At 54.6% G+C, this 14,424-nt stretch overlaps 1 protein-coding gene across 4 annotated transcripts; it reads right to left on the bottom strand.

Annotated features, from left to right (window-relative positions):
- Window positions 1-500: 500 nt before the first annotated feature.
- ADAR (adenosine deaminase, RNA-specific) lies at window positions 501-13,922 on the bottom strand. Of its 4 annotated transcripts, none has more exons than XM_014961293.1 (15): window positions 13,905-13,922; window positions 10,234-11,775; window positions 8,775-8,961; window positions 8,536-8,693; window positions 7,999-8,140; window positions 7,598-7,815; window positions 7,050-7,206; window positions 5,869-6,040; window positions 5,195-5,288; window positions 3,718-3,846; window positions 3,474-3,607; window positions 2,804-2,986; window positions 2,048-2,160; window positions 1,563-1,690; window positions 501-1,263 (listed from the first exon to the last, which is right to left on the bottom strand). In XM_014961293.1, the coding sequence occupies exons 2-15, from the start codon at window positions 11,679-11,681 to the stop codon at window positions 1,023-1,025; spliced, it is 3,504 nt and encodes a 1,167-aa protein (XP_014816779.1). In that variant the 5' UTR covers window positions 11,682-11,775; window positions 13,905-13,922; the 3' UTR covers window positions 501-1,022. The 4 variants fall into 4 exon arrangements, with proteins under 4 accessions (XP_014816779.1, XP_014816778.1, XP_014816776.1 ...); XM_014961292.1 differs by having other exon boundaries at window positions 10,234-11,778; window positions 13,905-13,919; XM_014961290.1 differs by lacking the exon at window positions 13,905-13,922 and adding an exon at window positions 13,025-13,820 and having other exon boundaries at window positions 10,234-11,778.
- Window positions 13,923-14,424: the final 502 nt, after the last annotated feature.

The following is a 14,424-nucleotide window of genomic DNA, read 5'->3' as shown; positions in this document are numbered from 1 at the left end:
TCCCTGGAGGTGTTCAAGGCCAGGTTGGATGGGGCTTTGAGCAACCTGGTCTGGTGGGAGGTGTGCCCGCCCCCCGCCGGGGGGGGGGGGGGGGGGGGGGGGGTTTCAAGGTCCCTTCCAACCCAAACCAGTCCATGGTTCTGTGACTCTCACCTCCTACAAGTGCATCTGGTGCGTAGTTGAGCTCAGACAAGCAGACCCACACCACGGTCTCAGCCACCACCAGCCTCTCAAGTGACCTCCCAGGACTGGAGAGGAGACCCCCCACCCCAGAGACGGGGGACAGTGCCCCATCATTTCAGGTTACTTTCCAACCCCCAAGGACCCAATCCTGCCCAACTTAAGGCAAGGGGTTTAAGTTCTACCAGGGATCACTCCTCATTTAGCAAATGAGAACTCACCTCTGCTCCTCTCCCAACCCCACCCAGCTCTGCTCAGGGCACCCCTTTCACTCTGCAGGAATTAACCCCCACCCTCCCGAGGCACAGAGACAGCCATGATAAGAGAAATTTTCTTTTTTTTTATTATTAATGTGGAATGTTACGCTGGCCCTGCCAAGATCAGTCCCATGTCCCAGCTCAGATGGGCTCCCAGCCACCCTCTGACAGAGACACACAGAACCAGACACTCAGCTTTTTTTCTTCTCTCAAAAGAGAAAATTTGCCTCAAAACCTGCCGGAGGGAACTGCCGTGCATGGTCCAAAGGTTTCGAGCTCGTAGTCGGAGAATCGCTCTGGTTTCTTGTGCCTTCTTTTTAAAAAAAACAAAAAGAAAGAAGAGAGGAAAACATAAAAGCAAACCTGCCCTAGCTTAAAAAAAAGACACTAATTTTCATGCGTGTTTTAAATAGGGAGAAAGGGCAGGGTCTCCGAGTAACAACAGCAGAGAGGAGGCAGCTGCGCCTACGGGGGAAACTGCTGCACGTTCCTGATTCCACCTCAAAAAAGAAGGTGCTGAGAGAAGGACGCGTACGCCCACGCCGGGTCACACTCACACCCTGCCCCCCGACGCAGGGCGTCTCATTATGCATCAGAAAAGGAGAAATTATCTTCCTCCTGGGGTTTGCGGATCCAGCTGCCGTAGCCCATCTCTTCCAGCGCGCTGAAGAAGCACTGCTTGGCCTCTTGGTAGGCTGTGGCCGCCTCCTTCGCCTCCGAGTACACCAAGAGGTCCTGCAGGTCTCTGCGGTCGTTCTTGGCGCACAACTGCTGGAAGAGGGTGAACATTCTCCTCTTGGACACACGGGACACCTCCAGCTTCGGCCTGAGAAGGGAGACGAAGGCAGCAATGAAGGACACGACACCCAGAAGAGCCAAGAGGTGCAGGGGGCAGGGGAAAAAAAGCCACAGTGGGATGTCTGAGAGATCTCCTGGCCCAGCTGAGCTCTGCTGTGGGGTCCGGGCAATATTTTGTTGTTTTGCCTCCAGAGCAGTCGCTGACGTCAGTTCGAAATCCCTCTCTCCAACCCTCCCCAGGCAGAAGGTGCAGAGTGTACTCACGACTTCAGGGCTGCCCCCCCTCTCCCCAGAGAGAAAAGCAGCGTCAGGAGAGGCTCTTCTTACCCATCTACTTTCCCTTTTGTGCCATCCAAGACTTCGACTTCGCTTTCATCAGCAAGACACCAATTCACTGAAGACTCTTTCGTCTTGCCCGTCTGCCGGGCAGAGTCGTACACGCTGACCCGCCCGACCTGCAGGAGAGGAAGGAGGGTTTAACGTGGGTCCTGCTGCGTGATCTCACTGCTAAGGGGAGCTTTTTGCCTCCTCTGCCTCCCCGAGGCAGGGGTTCAGCTTGTCCCAAACCCCTGAGAGCACCAAGCACGAGGTTCTTACTAAGCTGAAGGCTACAGGGGTGACCTTGGCCTCCTTTTTGCCAGCTCAAGTCATTGCCAGGAACCCCCAGACGCTGTGGGATGACACCAAGGGCGCAGTCTCCTGACCTGGGCTGTAGGTGACCTCCCCCAGCAGAGCGAGACCCAAAACCCAAGGGTGGATGTGGAAGGAGGGGGATGGGGCAGAAAGACAAGGGGGTGCCAAAGCCCCGGTACCTCGGGATGGTTGATGTGATACGGAGCCCGGAGCTTTCCCTGCAGTGGGTTCCCCTCTCTGGCCAGGCGGCAGCAGATCGCACGCGTTAAATGCCCCTGACTGTACAAGTAGCCTGGGAAGACAGAGGTGAAGGTGTGAGGAACCAGACGATGGACCGGCCAAACCCCAGGAACCACAGCGCTTCCCCACAAGCTCCATAAAGCTCAGGGCCACGTGGATCAGTAACAGCTACGCGTGCCCTGAATGTGTAAGATGAGGGTTTATAGAGCGCAACGCTTCTACCCAGCGACACAAACAGGCAGCTTTTGTCTCACCCCCTAGACCACGTGTGCCTTCTAAAAATCAAAAACCTTGGAGAAAAACCCACTCCACCCACCGCATAAAATCCACAAACTCCCTTTTCACTCCCAAAAAGCCCAGCTCTGCCAAGAGCTACGGCTCAGTCTGTTACTCCTGCAGCCTCCACACACCAGCTTTGCCATCGCTTGGAGAAGGGGGGGTTCCTGGTCGCCCAGCTGTAGGGAGCGGGGCAGCACGTCCATCCCACAGAATCACACGGGGTTGGAAGGGACCTCTGGAAATCATCTACTCCAACCCCCTGCCAGAGCAGGGTCACCCAGAGCAGGCTGCACAGGAACTTGTCCAGGCAGGTTTTGAACACCTCCAGAGAAGAAGACTTCACCACCTCCTTGGGCAGCCTGTTCCAGGGCTCTGCCACCCTCATCCCAACCCAGAAAGAACAACGGGTCTCGTACCGAGTGTAACAGAGCTGAGATAAACTGGCTCGATGAAGTGGGACAGCAATGCCCCCTGCAAGCCCAGTATATTCCATCGTAAGATTTTGTCGCTGCAGGACATGGTTCGCAGCCGCTCTCCGTGCTGGATCCCGTCCCACGTGGGTACGATGTCACTCGACTCCACAGGAATCGTACCTTCCCCTGCACAAGGGAAGAAGAAAAGCTTTTCTGTAAAGGAGTCAGACATTCAATAAACCCAAAACCCCATCAAGCAACTGCACAAGAAACTCTCTTCTATGCACAGTGAGCTCCGGTGCCAGTCTGTCTCCAGGTCTGGGGAACATTTTAGTTCCCCAGGAAAAATGGAGCTCAGTACTGACGACAGACAAGTCATTTTTCAGATAGCTGAAGCAGAATGTAGTGGTGCTTGAGAGGGACATCAGAGACACATAACCTTTGCAGCAAAGTTCAGCTGTGCTCTTGCAACCTTGGCAGCGCATCAGGCAGACTGGGGAAGGGACCCCCTCTTCTAATGTCCCCATCCCTTCTACCCACCCCCTTTGGTTCCCAAATGCTTCAAATCCCACAACAGCACCCCACAGAGAGGGGGTAAAGAAACTCTGGAGCTCCAGAAAGGCTCAGAGGCGAGGACAGGAGCCACCACACCACGCAGGGAGCACACACTCACCGTTCTCCACCTTGGTGCGCAGCTTGCCTTGTTTGGGGTTCTCAAAGAGTGGCTGGTGCTGGGCTTGTCCCACCACGCTCGCCTGGTCACTGCAGGATTTATCAAAGAGTGCCCCATCCCCACAAGGTGCTGTGCTAGAAAACAAACGCTCCCCAGGTTAGCTCAGAACCTCAGAAACTCTCAGAAAACAGCTAGGGCCGGGGGTGCGACAGCGCTGCCGACGCCGGTCCCTCTCTGCACAAACCTGACGTAAAGGTGGAAGGTAACACCGCTCTTGATTCTGAGCCTCTTCCCTCCTGCTGGCTCAAAAATGCTCTCTTCTCTAGAGGATGGATTAGACGGGTCATACTTCATCAGCTCACTATAGAGAAACCTGAAAATAACAACATTGGGTCAAAAGGCTGTTTTGCTCCTCAGGGAAGGAGCGTTTCAGTCCAACCGCTGCCCGTGCCAGGCAGGTCCAAAGCTCTGCCTCCATCACAGCAAGTCTCCTGGTCCTGCCACATGGCAAAGTGAAGACCAGGAGCCACGGAATACCTGGAAGCCAACAAATAGTGTTTGATGCTACAGAAAAGACATGAAATAAAGCAGATTTCCCTCCACGCAGAGGACAGGCGATAGAAAATCGGCGTTCTGTGAGGTGAGCAGAGGGGAGCAGGGGCAGGAGGGAGAAAGGAGCCTGCCTGGCTGCTGCCTGCATGCAGCTGATGCGGGTGGGAAGAAGACTTCAAGGTTGTTAACCCAGCACCTTTAGTCAGCACCAAGTCTGCACTAACAGTAAGCAGCCCCACGGGCAGCTGAAGGCAGCAGTATTATTAGCACAACCCCACGATCTGTTTACAATGACTGGGTCTTTTATGGCTGCTTCTGCCCGGGGACCGGGAAAAAGCCTTGAGGTCTCCAGCAGAGAGTCAAGGACTAAAGAAAAACTGCAGCTTCACAAGAGACTCCTCAAGCAGAGCCTGGGCAGGGATTTATTTTGCAAGGCGAGGAGAGCTCACTGTTCCCATCTCTGATGGGCTCTGCCGTGCTGGAGCAGCCACCGCTGTCCAGATGAACAGAATAACAGCAAGAGTGTAACCCCCTGACTTTAGAGCTTGCCAGGGATCTGCCCTCAACACCTTCCAAGTGCTGAGAAACACACAGACTACAGCGGGAGCAAGCAAAAGCTGGCTTTGCTGTTCGTGATGGAAGGGCCGACATTAACAAGGCTCCTCCAACTTCATGGAGTGCTACATGGAATGTTTATAAAGAGAACAACTGTGGGGTTTAGTTGGGATAACCCTTTCCAACCGATGAAAAGAGGATTTCTGACTTATCAATGCAAACACGTTCAGTAAGTTTTCCTGAAGCTCTCTGTGTCTGGGCACAGAGAGGCCACAGGGGGACCGGGGCTGCAGATTCCCCAGCACCTCAGCGCTGCGCTCCGAGCCGGCGCGTTGCGTGCTGCCCAAGCAGCCTCTGCAGGATGCTTTATTTTAAGTACATCAGATGCAGCCCTTGGGCTCTTGGCAAGTTTCCAGTTCGGTACTAATTTGGGCACCATTCAGGCATGGCCCTTTCTTATCAGAAATAACTTCCCTCTATTTAACAACACATGGGTAAACAGTGGCGTTAAGAGGATCACAGCCTCTCTCGACGCAGCAGGACAGCTCCATCCCTCTAGAAGGGGCCAGCACCTCTTGGCTGACCCCTCTCCTTCAGGTTTCCCCTTCTCTCACCTCACAAAGCCTCTTCGAGAAATGATTTCTGCGTGACAGTCGTTCACCGTCTCCCCTTTCAAGCTCAGCTCTTCTCCTTTCACACAACGATTACCTGAAATAAATAAAAAAGGCAAGTGTCAAAGCCAACACTCGGCTTCACAGAAAGAGAGAGAGTCTCACCTTGCTTCAAGTCTTACTTCTCTGGGCTCCTGAGCAGCAGCACCCTGACTATTAAATCATTACCCTGACCCAAGCAGTTAGGAAAATAAAGGGACAAAGAGCACACACTACTTTAGGGACAGCAGAGATTAAACTGCCACAGGTTTAGGGGCAGAGTCCCTTCCCAAGCACTTTCCAACCCAGCGCTCTGGGTGGGAGCGCGGCAGAAGGGAGCTCAGGGACATGGAGCTGAGAGAAGCTGGGGATCTTGTGCTGCACGACACGAGGAGTCCGTGCTCTGATGCACAGACCAGCGCACAGCAATGCAAGCACAGATTAAGAGCAATATAGCTGCAGGCACGTTCGCTTTGTTCTCCCTCTCTAACCAGATCACTTGTGACACCACGCGAGCCCTGGGAACGTGTCCTGTCCCCTGAAGAAGCCGACGGCAAGAACCATTCCCTCCTGGCAGCTGACAGGGGATCTAGCAGGGAAGCGAGAGCTCGGCTCACGCTGGGAGAAGCGGCTCGTACCCGTTCCGATGCTGACCACCGCTCCCAGGCCCGTGTTTCCTCTCCGCATGATGATGGCGGCCAGGATCTTCCGCCCCAGCAGGTTGTGCTGGATGCGAGCGGTGAGGGTGTTGAAGCGCTGGTGGCTCAGCATGGCCATCTGATCGTGCAGGGTGCTGCCACTCACAGGGAGCTGCGGCGGGGACACGAGACCAGGATTGCAAAGAGATCACAGGCAGGTCACAAAGCGGCTCGAAAAGTAGCCAACCTGAAGCACCGTTGTCCCAGCAGGAGGCAGGAACACAAAATACGAGCTACAGACAGCGCGATTTGGGGTTGAGTGCAGGGACAGTACAGTGCCAAGGGGTGGGTGAAGTTCTTTTAGGTATTTCTGGGAAAAACCTGTCCAACATTTTGAGTTCTGCTTCAAGCACATCGTTAAGAGGCAGCAGCAAGCTCCTGGCAGCAAGAGAAATGGGCTGAGAACAGCCTCCCGAGACTGCCAGGGGAAACCCCTTTGCAAAGGAACAAACCCCATCCTGCCTGTTCCCAGGGACTCAGCCAAGGAAATCTGTTCCTGGCGCTGGAGGAATTCCTTCCCTGGCTGCCTGCGAGGAGACTGCAGGGTCCCTCCTGTGGCAGACGGGCACTGGCCTCCTCTAGCGCTGCCGACTGACAAACCTTCCCTGATGGCTTTTCTATTTAGAGCCACAGCTGCTGTGCTCAGCTGTGCGCCCCGAACACAGCTTTTAAGGGATCACAGAACTCTAAGTGTGATTTTAAAGCAGCACCGGTTTGGGACAGCCATCCTGACACAACCAGAGCTTCGCTCTTATCTGATGCATGAGGGTTTTTTTGAGCTGACACACAATTTTTAACGCAGCGTGAAGGAATTTGGAAGCAGGGGGGGAAAAAAAGAAAAAGGCACAGAATTAAAAATGAGCGTGTTCCTGCTCCACCACAGGAACACATTTCAGTAGCTTGTGGAAGAATCTGATGATTTACCCCTACAGCAGACGCCGGCAGGAGGGAAGAGGACGTTTGCGCCCTGAGGAAACACCTAACCCACTTCAGGAAAACATCAGCTTGTTTACACCTCCAGAGAACAAAGATCTCCCAGTTGATCTGGAAAGCATTTTCCTGCTGGAGTGAGAGGCGCAGGACAGGCAGGGCTACGAAAGCTGTGGGGGAAGAGGATTTACCTCGGTGATGTTCGTCCCTTCCATGCGCTCGATCTTCTCCGTTTCCCCGATCAGGACTCGAAGCGCTGCATCAGCTGCCTCCTGCTTGCCCTGCTTTTTGTTGTGTGCAGTTACAGCCGGGAACCAACGGCCTCCCACCTTCGCCTGATAGACAAACCTAGAGAGACAGGAGTGTGCCTCTGAGAAACCAAGAAACCTATGGATTTCAGGCAGGTTTTTACATTCTCTCAGTGGAGAGGACTGGAGGTAGGTTACTGCCACCCAGACACAAGGGTTGGTGGAGGCAGCAGCTCGGCTTGTTGACATCTCGAAGTGCAACAGGAATTTTGCATTCTCTGCCCTTCCTCCAGGACAAAAGCAACATTGCAAAATTTCCTCCTGGATAGGTGATAGAATCATGGAGGTTGGAAGGGAACTTTAAGATCACTGAGTCCAACCATCAACTTGACACTGCCCAAACCCCCACTGACCCATGTCCCTCATTCACCACATCTGCCCAGCTTTTAAATCCCTCCAGGGATGGTGCTCCAGTAGATGCAGCTACTTACTTGGGGTCATGGGGAGGCCCTGACTGGTCAATGAGCTTGAACTCTGCAGCGAAGCCGTTGGAGCGGGCGTATTCCAGCAGGCCGCTGACGGGGTTGACGTTGAGGTATTTGATGAGCTCCCCAACACCCTTTGGTTTGGCCACCTGGGGTTCATCTGGAGCGGGGACCCAGGGCCCACAGCTGTGCGTGGACTGGTCACCATGGGGCTTCAGGGCAGGCTGGAGCAGAGTTAGACAGTTAAATACTGAGCAGCTGGCACCACCACAGGCCAAGAGCACCCAGCAAACCTCTGCTGGAGCCAGCATGTGGCTCTGTGGGGTGAAATCCAGCAGAAAATGAAATAACAGTTGGGGGGGGGGAATCCAACCCAAAACACTTGGGTCTTACAAAGCTCTTTGTACCTGTTCGGGCAAGACACGGGGTACAGACTCTCCAGAAAGAATCTTCACAGCAACTTCTGCTGCCATTTGCTTTGCTCCCTTCTTGCTGTTTCCTACCACAGCAGGGAAAATTTGGTCACCCATTTTCACACAGTAGCTGAACCTGACAGGACATTATAGCACATGAAAAGTGTTAAGCACAGGTGTCTCCATCTATTTATTATCCCTTTCTCCCAGTTGGAAGTAAATTCTTCTGGGTTATCTCCAATTTAAATCTACCATGATGGCCTTAAATACTTGCAGTAGAGCACTACCAGGTAGGGTACAGGAGTGGAACCCATTCCTGAACTGGTAGAAGAAACAGCATCCTTTCTGTGAGAAATACCACTGGGTTTGGTCTCCTTCTGGAGGCAGATGACTCGGAGGAGCCATGCCCAGGCTCCTCGGACAAGAGGAGCACTCAGTGACAACCCCAGGAATGCGGGCACCGTGCTGAAGAGGAAGGAGATTAAAGAAAGGGTTTCTGTCCTCCCCAGAGCTGACAACAACGTGCCATACCTCGGATCGTGAGGAGGGCCTTCCTGAGACAGCAGCTGGAATTCAATGGTGTTCCCCGATTTCTGTCCATACTCCATTAACACGCTGATGGGGTGTTTCCCAGGAAGCAGGTTGAGATGAGCTGGAGCAGACGATGGCTCTGGCTCCGGATGCAAAGGCTGCAGCGAGAAGATGGAGGAAACCAGTCTCAGACTAAACACCGTCTGAGCAGCCTCACCAGTAACAAAACTGGGACTCACCAATTCCGGTTCAGAGCTCTCGGAGGGAAACGTCTCCTCGCTTTTAATTCCACCAGGTCTTCCATTCTCTGCCTCACTCATCAGGACCTTCATAGCATTGGCCGCTGCCTCCTGTTTAGCCAGTTTTTTGCTCCCTGCTTCTGCTGGTGGGAACCGGCGCCCACTAATCACTGCCTGGAACTTAAATCTTTGAAAGAGAAAACCAAAGAGGTAAATCGAGAGGCAAAAGCATGGCCTTCTCAGAGCAAGGCTGCTCCTGGAATTCAAGCGAGAAGAAACACCTAGCTCCTGGCTGAGGCAGCAAACCCAGAAGACAAAAATACCAAGGGTGCCCTGACAGCTCTGCATCTGGGCCTCGTTTCTTTGCGTTTCCAGAGCTGTTCACAACAGAGGGGCAGCTCCAGATTTTGCTCTGAAGGAACAGCACAAACTGCCTTGTTCCACAAGTGCCAGAGCTGCGTAATGCAAAGAGCAGTTTGGTTCTGTCTCCTGCACAGGGATGAAGAAAGCTTAAAAGCAGCCTGTGCTGCTCCATCTGCACCTGGTCATTCGGGGTCACTCGTCCCTCTGGCACTTTTCCTGGCTGCTCAGTGCACTCACACCATCCCAAAGGTGCTGCCTCACATAAACCTCTTGCCTTTGCCGTTTCTGTCTCTCTCCCTCTTGTAAAACCTCGTCTCTTCTGACCTCCAGCCCTACACAGAGGAAACCTGCTTCCAAGGAGGATGCGTCACACCAGATCTGGAGCAGGGTTATGGGGCTGAGTCCATTCAGATCCCCCCTTATATATATATTTATATATCTAAAATAAAAAAAAAAAAGGCTGTGACTCCATCATTAGAAATTAGGCCAATTTTCCTGTCTAGCGGATCTATTGACATATTGCAGTGTGGCTCTTACAGCGCTTTACACCATCACACTGGTGCTGGGGAAGAGCCACGATTCAGCATGGGGAAGCAGGACTCCAGAGACCCACTACCCAAACATGTGATGTGTGGATGTGTGCTGCACCACAGAAACCTCCAGAGTGGGTTCACCTCATCTAACCCAAGCCATCTGCACCCCAGCACTTTGTTCTGTGCTCCCTTTATAACCCTGCCAGGGCAAGAGCATGGAGAGGTAGCTCAGAAATACCAGTTTCCCCATATACAGCCAGATGGAAAGCCAAGTGATTGAATCAGATCGGGCTGAAGAGATGAATCCCACCTTTGCTGCTCAGAATGAGGTGCGGGGTTGCCAAAACTGGGCTACTTGACGTTAAATTTTAGCCTTGTTCAGTTTTGTTGTTTAGTTGGGTTTTTTTTTATTATAAGCTGCTGCAAGGAATCAACCAAGTTAATCCTTCTGAAATGAAGCAAACATTAGCGAGCAAACCCTTCAGGACAAAGCTGAGTGGGTGAAGTTAGTTGAAGCCAGATCATTTTAAGCAAAAACACTCAGGAAAGGGAGATTTTCTTACCGGGGCTCATGAGAGGGTCCGCTCTGCTCCAGCATGGCAAACTCACAGTGCTGGTACGTGTACTGGGAATACTCCGTAAGGCCACTCACCGGGTTCTTCTCCTGACAAGCCATCAGCTTCTCTACAGGCGTACAAGGGAAAGCCGTTTCAAACTGGGCAGCGTAACTGGGGGAAGACTGGGAATTCATGATGGACTCTGACTCATCAGGCTGCCTGTTGATAGTGTTCAGATTATCTGGGATATCATCCGTGGCCCACTTCCCGTTTTCAGAGTTATCATAATTACTCAAACTGGAGAATTCGGGCTTAATGTCCTCAGGCGGGGCCGGTTCCGTGTCACCGGCATCGCTCGGATCAGTTTGCCCCAAAAGCTGCTGCCCGTTTTCTATACTTTCCCCTTCCAACTTTACCACCACTGGTGATGCTACGGTCACCTCCTGGGGACACGGAGGGACAGAGGAAGGTGGAAAACCTGACTGGGGTGGGGGATGTGTCGCCTGCGTTACGGTGCTGGCCTTCAGCCGCATCTGCATCCGCTCGCGTTTCCTGTCTGTCAGGGACCACCGTGGGGGGGTTGTGTTCTGCTTGTGGACATCTCCCAGCTTTTCCAGAGCGCTAAGAAAGGCGTTAACGTCCTTGGCCCTCGAAAACCCGATGTTTTTGGCAAGGTTGAGTGCTGTCGTTTCTGCTACACTGAACAAGTAATTGCAGATTTTGTCCTTTGTCTCAGCCATCACGGGATCGGCGTCTCTGGAGCCACCCGTGCTCCTCTCTCCTCCTCTGCTCTCACCAGCTGGAGCTGTGCAACCACGGCTGGGGCCAGTGGGGCTTCTTTCTCTCCCGGCGCTTGGGCTGGCAATCCTCCACAGCGGCGGCGTCTCCTCACCTTTGTGCAACTTGCCTTCTTTGAGGAGTTTATACAAAACCCGGTTGACCTCTTTCTTTTGAGTTTTAAGTTGACGTACAAGATCATGAACTGTACAAGCCTTCCCCTCCCCCAGCTGCCTGAAAATAGTCAGAATTTCTTGTTCACAATTTTGTCCAGCAAGAGACAGTCTCTGGAAATCCAGCCTGATGGCATTAGAATCCCTCTCCAAATCCTCCTGACGATGGTACCGGGGAGGACAATAATGTGGTGAAGTTCCTACCCAGGGACACTTGCCGGAGAACCTACGCCACCCTGCTCTGCTGCCGCTGGGTTGCCATCTCTCCGCAGGAGCCGGCACCGCCGCTCGCACCCCTCTGTGTGACCCGTCGTGGGATCCCTGTCCCTGAAGCAAACAGACTTCAGTGTCCTGCTCTGTTAGGAACTGCTGGTGTAAAAAGGTTTGCTGATTAGTTTCTCGGGGGGGATGAGGGCGGTTAAAAAAACCTCGATTAGTGTTGGTGCAGTTACGTTTTGACCGGGTAAGAAATGAGCCTCTGCCTCGGCCGGTGCCTCTGCTCATAGCGCAGCGCTGGGACACCGGGGTGAATCGGGCCGACGGCGCGCCAGAAGGGGACCTGCGCTTCACTCCGCGCTCTCCCAACCTGAGCAGGCCCCTGCTAGGGGGAAAAAAAAAAAACCACAAACCACAATTCAGAACCTATTTATGTAACCATAGAATTCCAGAAATGCAGTTTAAACAGCTTTCCCTGCTACTGAGGCATTTCGAGCATCTTCACCTCGTCGAGCTTTCCGAGTCTGAATTATTCATGTAAATGCAAATAGCAAACTCTGTGTCTGCCCAGAACGGAACCGAGAGTCGGGAATCACAAAGTTAACAAGAAACAGCTTTAATAAGAGCAACCCTCTGTTCCCGTTGGACTGAATCTCGAGGCAGATGCACAGGGGCGGTTTGTCTTTTCAGGCTGCTGTCTGTCGGAGGCTCACCCCGCGCTTCCCAAACACAAACCACACAAGCAGGTGGTCCTGCTTTAGCAGGGGAGTTGGACTAGATGATCTCTATGGTCCCTTCCAACTCTAAAAATTCAGTGAAATTCAGTGAAATCCCTCTGCCCCGAGGGAGAGAAGACTCGCTTTGGAATCGGAAAGCTGGGGGAATGAGGAGGTGAAGCAGCCCGAGGAGGTGAAGCAGCTCCCGTGGTCACACAGCATGGAGCTGCCACAGTTCTGACTCATGGCCAAAAAAAAGTCTGAAACCCCAAATATCCTTTGCTTCCTGGCCGTGACGTGACCCGTGGAGGTAATGCAGGGCACACACCACCGGGGAAGTAAAGCAGTAACATGCAGAGACATCGGACAGGCATGCAGCTGGCCATGGGATGAAGTTTTTGGGGATTGTAGCCCAAATTTCATGCATATCACAGACAGTTTTACTACTCCCCTCAGCTACAGGACCTAAGTCTAAGCTTTTAAAATGATTTTTTAAAAATAAGTAACCCAGGAGAAGCCATATTCTAGGTGAAAAACTGGTTGTGAAACTGAGTGAATGAAAACATGCCATGATACCTGCTGCCTGGTCCCCGTCCTGCCTTCCTCCCAGTGACCTCCTTAAGGCACCCAGCTTCATAAAGACGTTTGGTTAGTTAGTTAGTTTTTTGGATCTAAGTCGTATCTTTACAAAGCTCCCTGTCTTCATCAAACAGGCCTCAAGGCCAGCTTACGTTTCCCTTTCATTAAACAGGTTCATTAACGGCCTCCAACTGCACCCGTGAGTTATTTTACCAACTCTGATGAACAGACTTGTCCCCCTACTCAGAGAACTCGCTTTAAAAGTGCCCCCCGAGCCAAATGCAGGGCAGAAACCCCGGCAGGAACGAAGAGTGGTTTTTAAAAAAATGCTCTTACCTCGGTCTTGTCCATATGCCAGATTCCCCCCACTTCTTTTTTTTTTTTTTTTTTTTTTTTTGGAAAAAAAATGGAAAAAAAAAAAAAAAAAGACACCCCGACGCGCAGAAGGTCTCCCGGGGAGGGCAGGCACCAGCGGGAAAGCACCCCGGCAAGATGGCTGCGGGCTCCCTTTCGGTTTCGGTTCCCGTGCCCGCAGCGGCCGCCCCGCCCCGCCGGCGGGAGGGAAGGCTCTGGTTCGGGGCTTACCCGAGCGGGCCGGGCTCTACCGGCGCTCAGAGCCCCGCGCTCCCGTCCCGCCGGCGGCCACGGCCAGGCCCGGACCGGAGAGCAAAGCTCGGAGGGGAGGTCCTTCCCCCGGTACCGGGGGGGATTTACAGCCCCGGGCAGCCAGGAGCTGCCGCTAGGCCGGGACGCCGGTCCGCACGGGAGGGGCGGCTGCTCTCCCGGCTGGGAGAGGGGCTGCGGGAACGGCCGTGACCCCAAACTGCCCCTCGGAAAGCGGATCCCAAGCACCCGAGGCCGATCCGCGCCCCACTCCCGTCCCTTCCCCGAGCGGAACCGCCACGGGCCGGGGCAGCCACCCCGCGCCCACCGTGGGAGACCACGAAGCCGCCCGTTGCGCTGAGGCCCCACGTCCCCGAGGCCCGGGACACGATCGCGCCGCCTCCCCGGGGCTGGGGCCCAACCGCGGCCTGCGCCCAGCGCCTCCCCATCCCTCCCGGGTCACCAAGCCCCGGCGGCGGCCGGAGGACACCCACGGGCCGGGGAGGAAGCCCCTTTCCACCCAGGGGACCCATAAGCGCCCCCGGCACAGCTGCAGACCCAGCGAGGCCCGGAACCGAACCGGGCTCACCGCCCCCCCCCCGTGCCCCCTTACCCCCTCCGCTCCCGCCGCTGGGGCCGCGGGCGGCGCAGGATGATGACGCAAGCGAGCGCCCCGCCGCGCGTGCGCAGTGTGAGGGGAGCCGCGCGGCGGCCATCTTCCCTCAGGGCCAGGCGCGGCCGCCATCTTTAGGCAGGGCAGCCCCGGGCTGTGCCGCTGCCATGGGCCTGGTGGGGCCCGGCTCGGTCGCCCCGCTGTGGGAGAAGCTGCACACACGGCCCCCCACACCCCTTCCCCCGGTGGGGAGCCCGCAGCGCTTCCCGCTGTATCCCGGGCACGGCCCGCCACACCAGGAGCCATCGCTTGAGGCCCGCCATGCTGTGCATGTGTGACTGTGGGGTTTTGGGGCCCACAGGGGGAATGGGGGGCTCCCCATCGCACCCCCTCCCTCCTCCTTGTGCCCCCATTCCCTATGGCCCTGCCACCATCAGTGGGCCTGCTCGTGCCCTGGGGGTCTCCCCCCTCCATTGCCCCCACCACATCTTTCCCGCGGGGCTCCCCCCGCCTCCATTGC

Source organism: Calidris pugnax, unplaced genomic scaffold (genome assembly GCF_001431845.1).
Source record: "Calidris pugnax isolate Ruff unplaced genomic scaffold, ASM143184v1 scaffold371, whole genome shotgun sequence".
NCBI lineage: Eukaryota > Metazoa > Chordata > Aves > Charadriiformes > Scolopacidae > Calidris > Calidris pugnax.
This window is presented reverse-complemented; position numbering and strand designations above follow the sequence as displayed.

Coding starts and splice junctions, on each gene's coding strand:
- ADAR (XM_014961293.1), bottom strand. CDS start 11,681: ATGAGCAGAGGCACCGGCCGAGGCAGAGGCTCATTTCTTACCCGGTCA. Junction 3,847..5,194: donor TCTCGAAGAGGCTTTGTGAG/GTGAGAGAAGGG, acceptor TGTTATTTTCAG/GTTTCTCTATAGTGAGCTGA. Junction 2,161..2,803: donor TCTCAGCTCTGTTACACTCG/GTACGAGACCCG, acceptor CTGTCTTCCCAG/GCTACTTGTACAGTCAGGGG.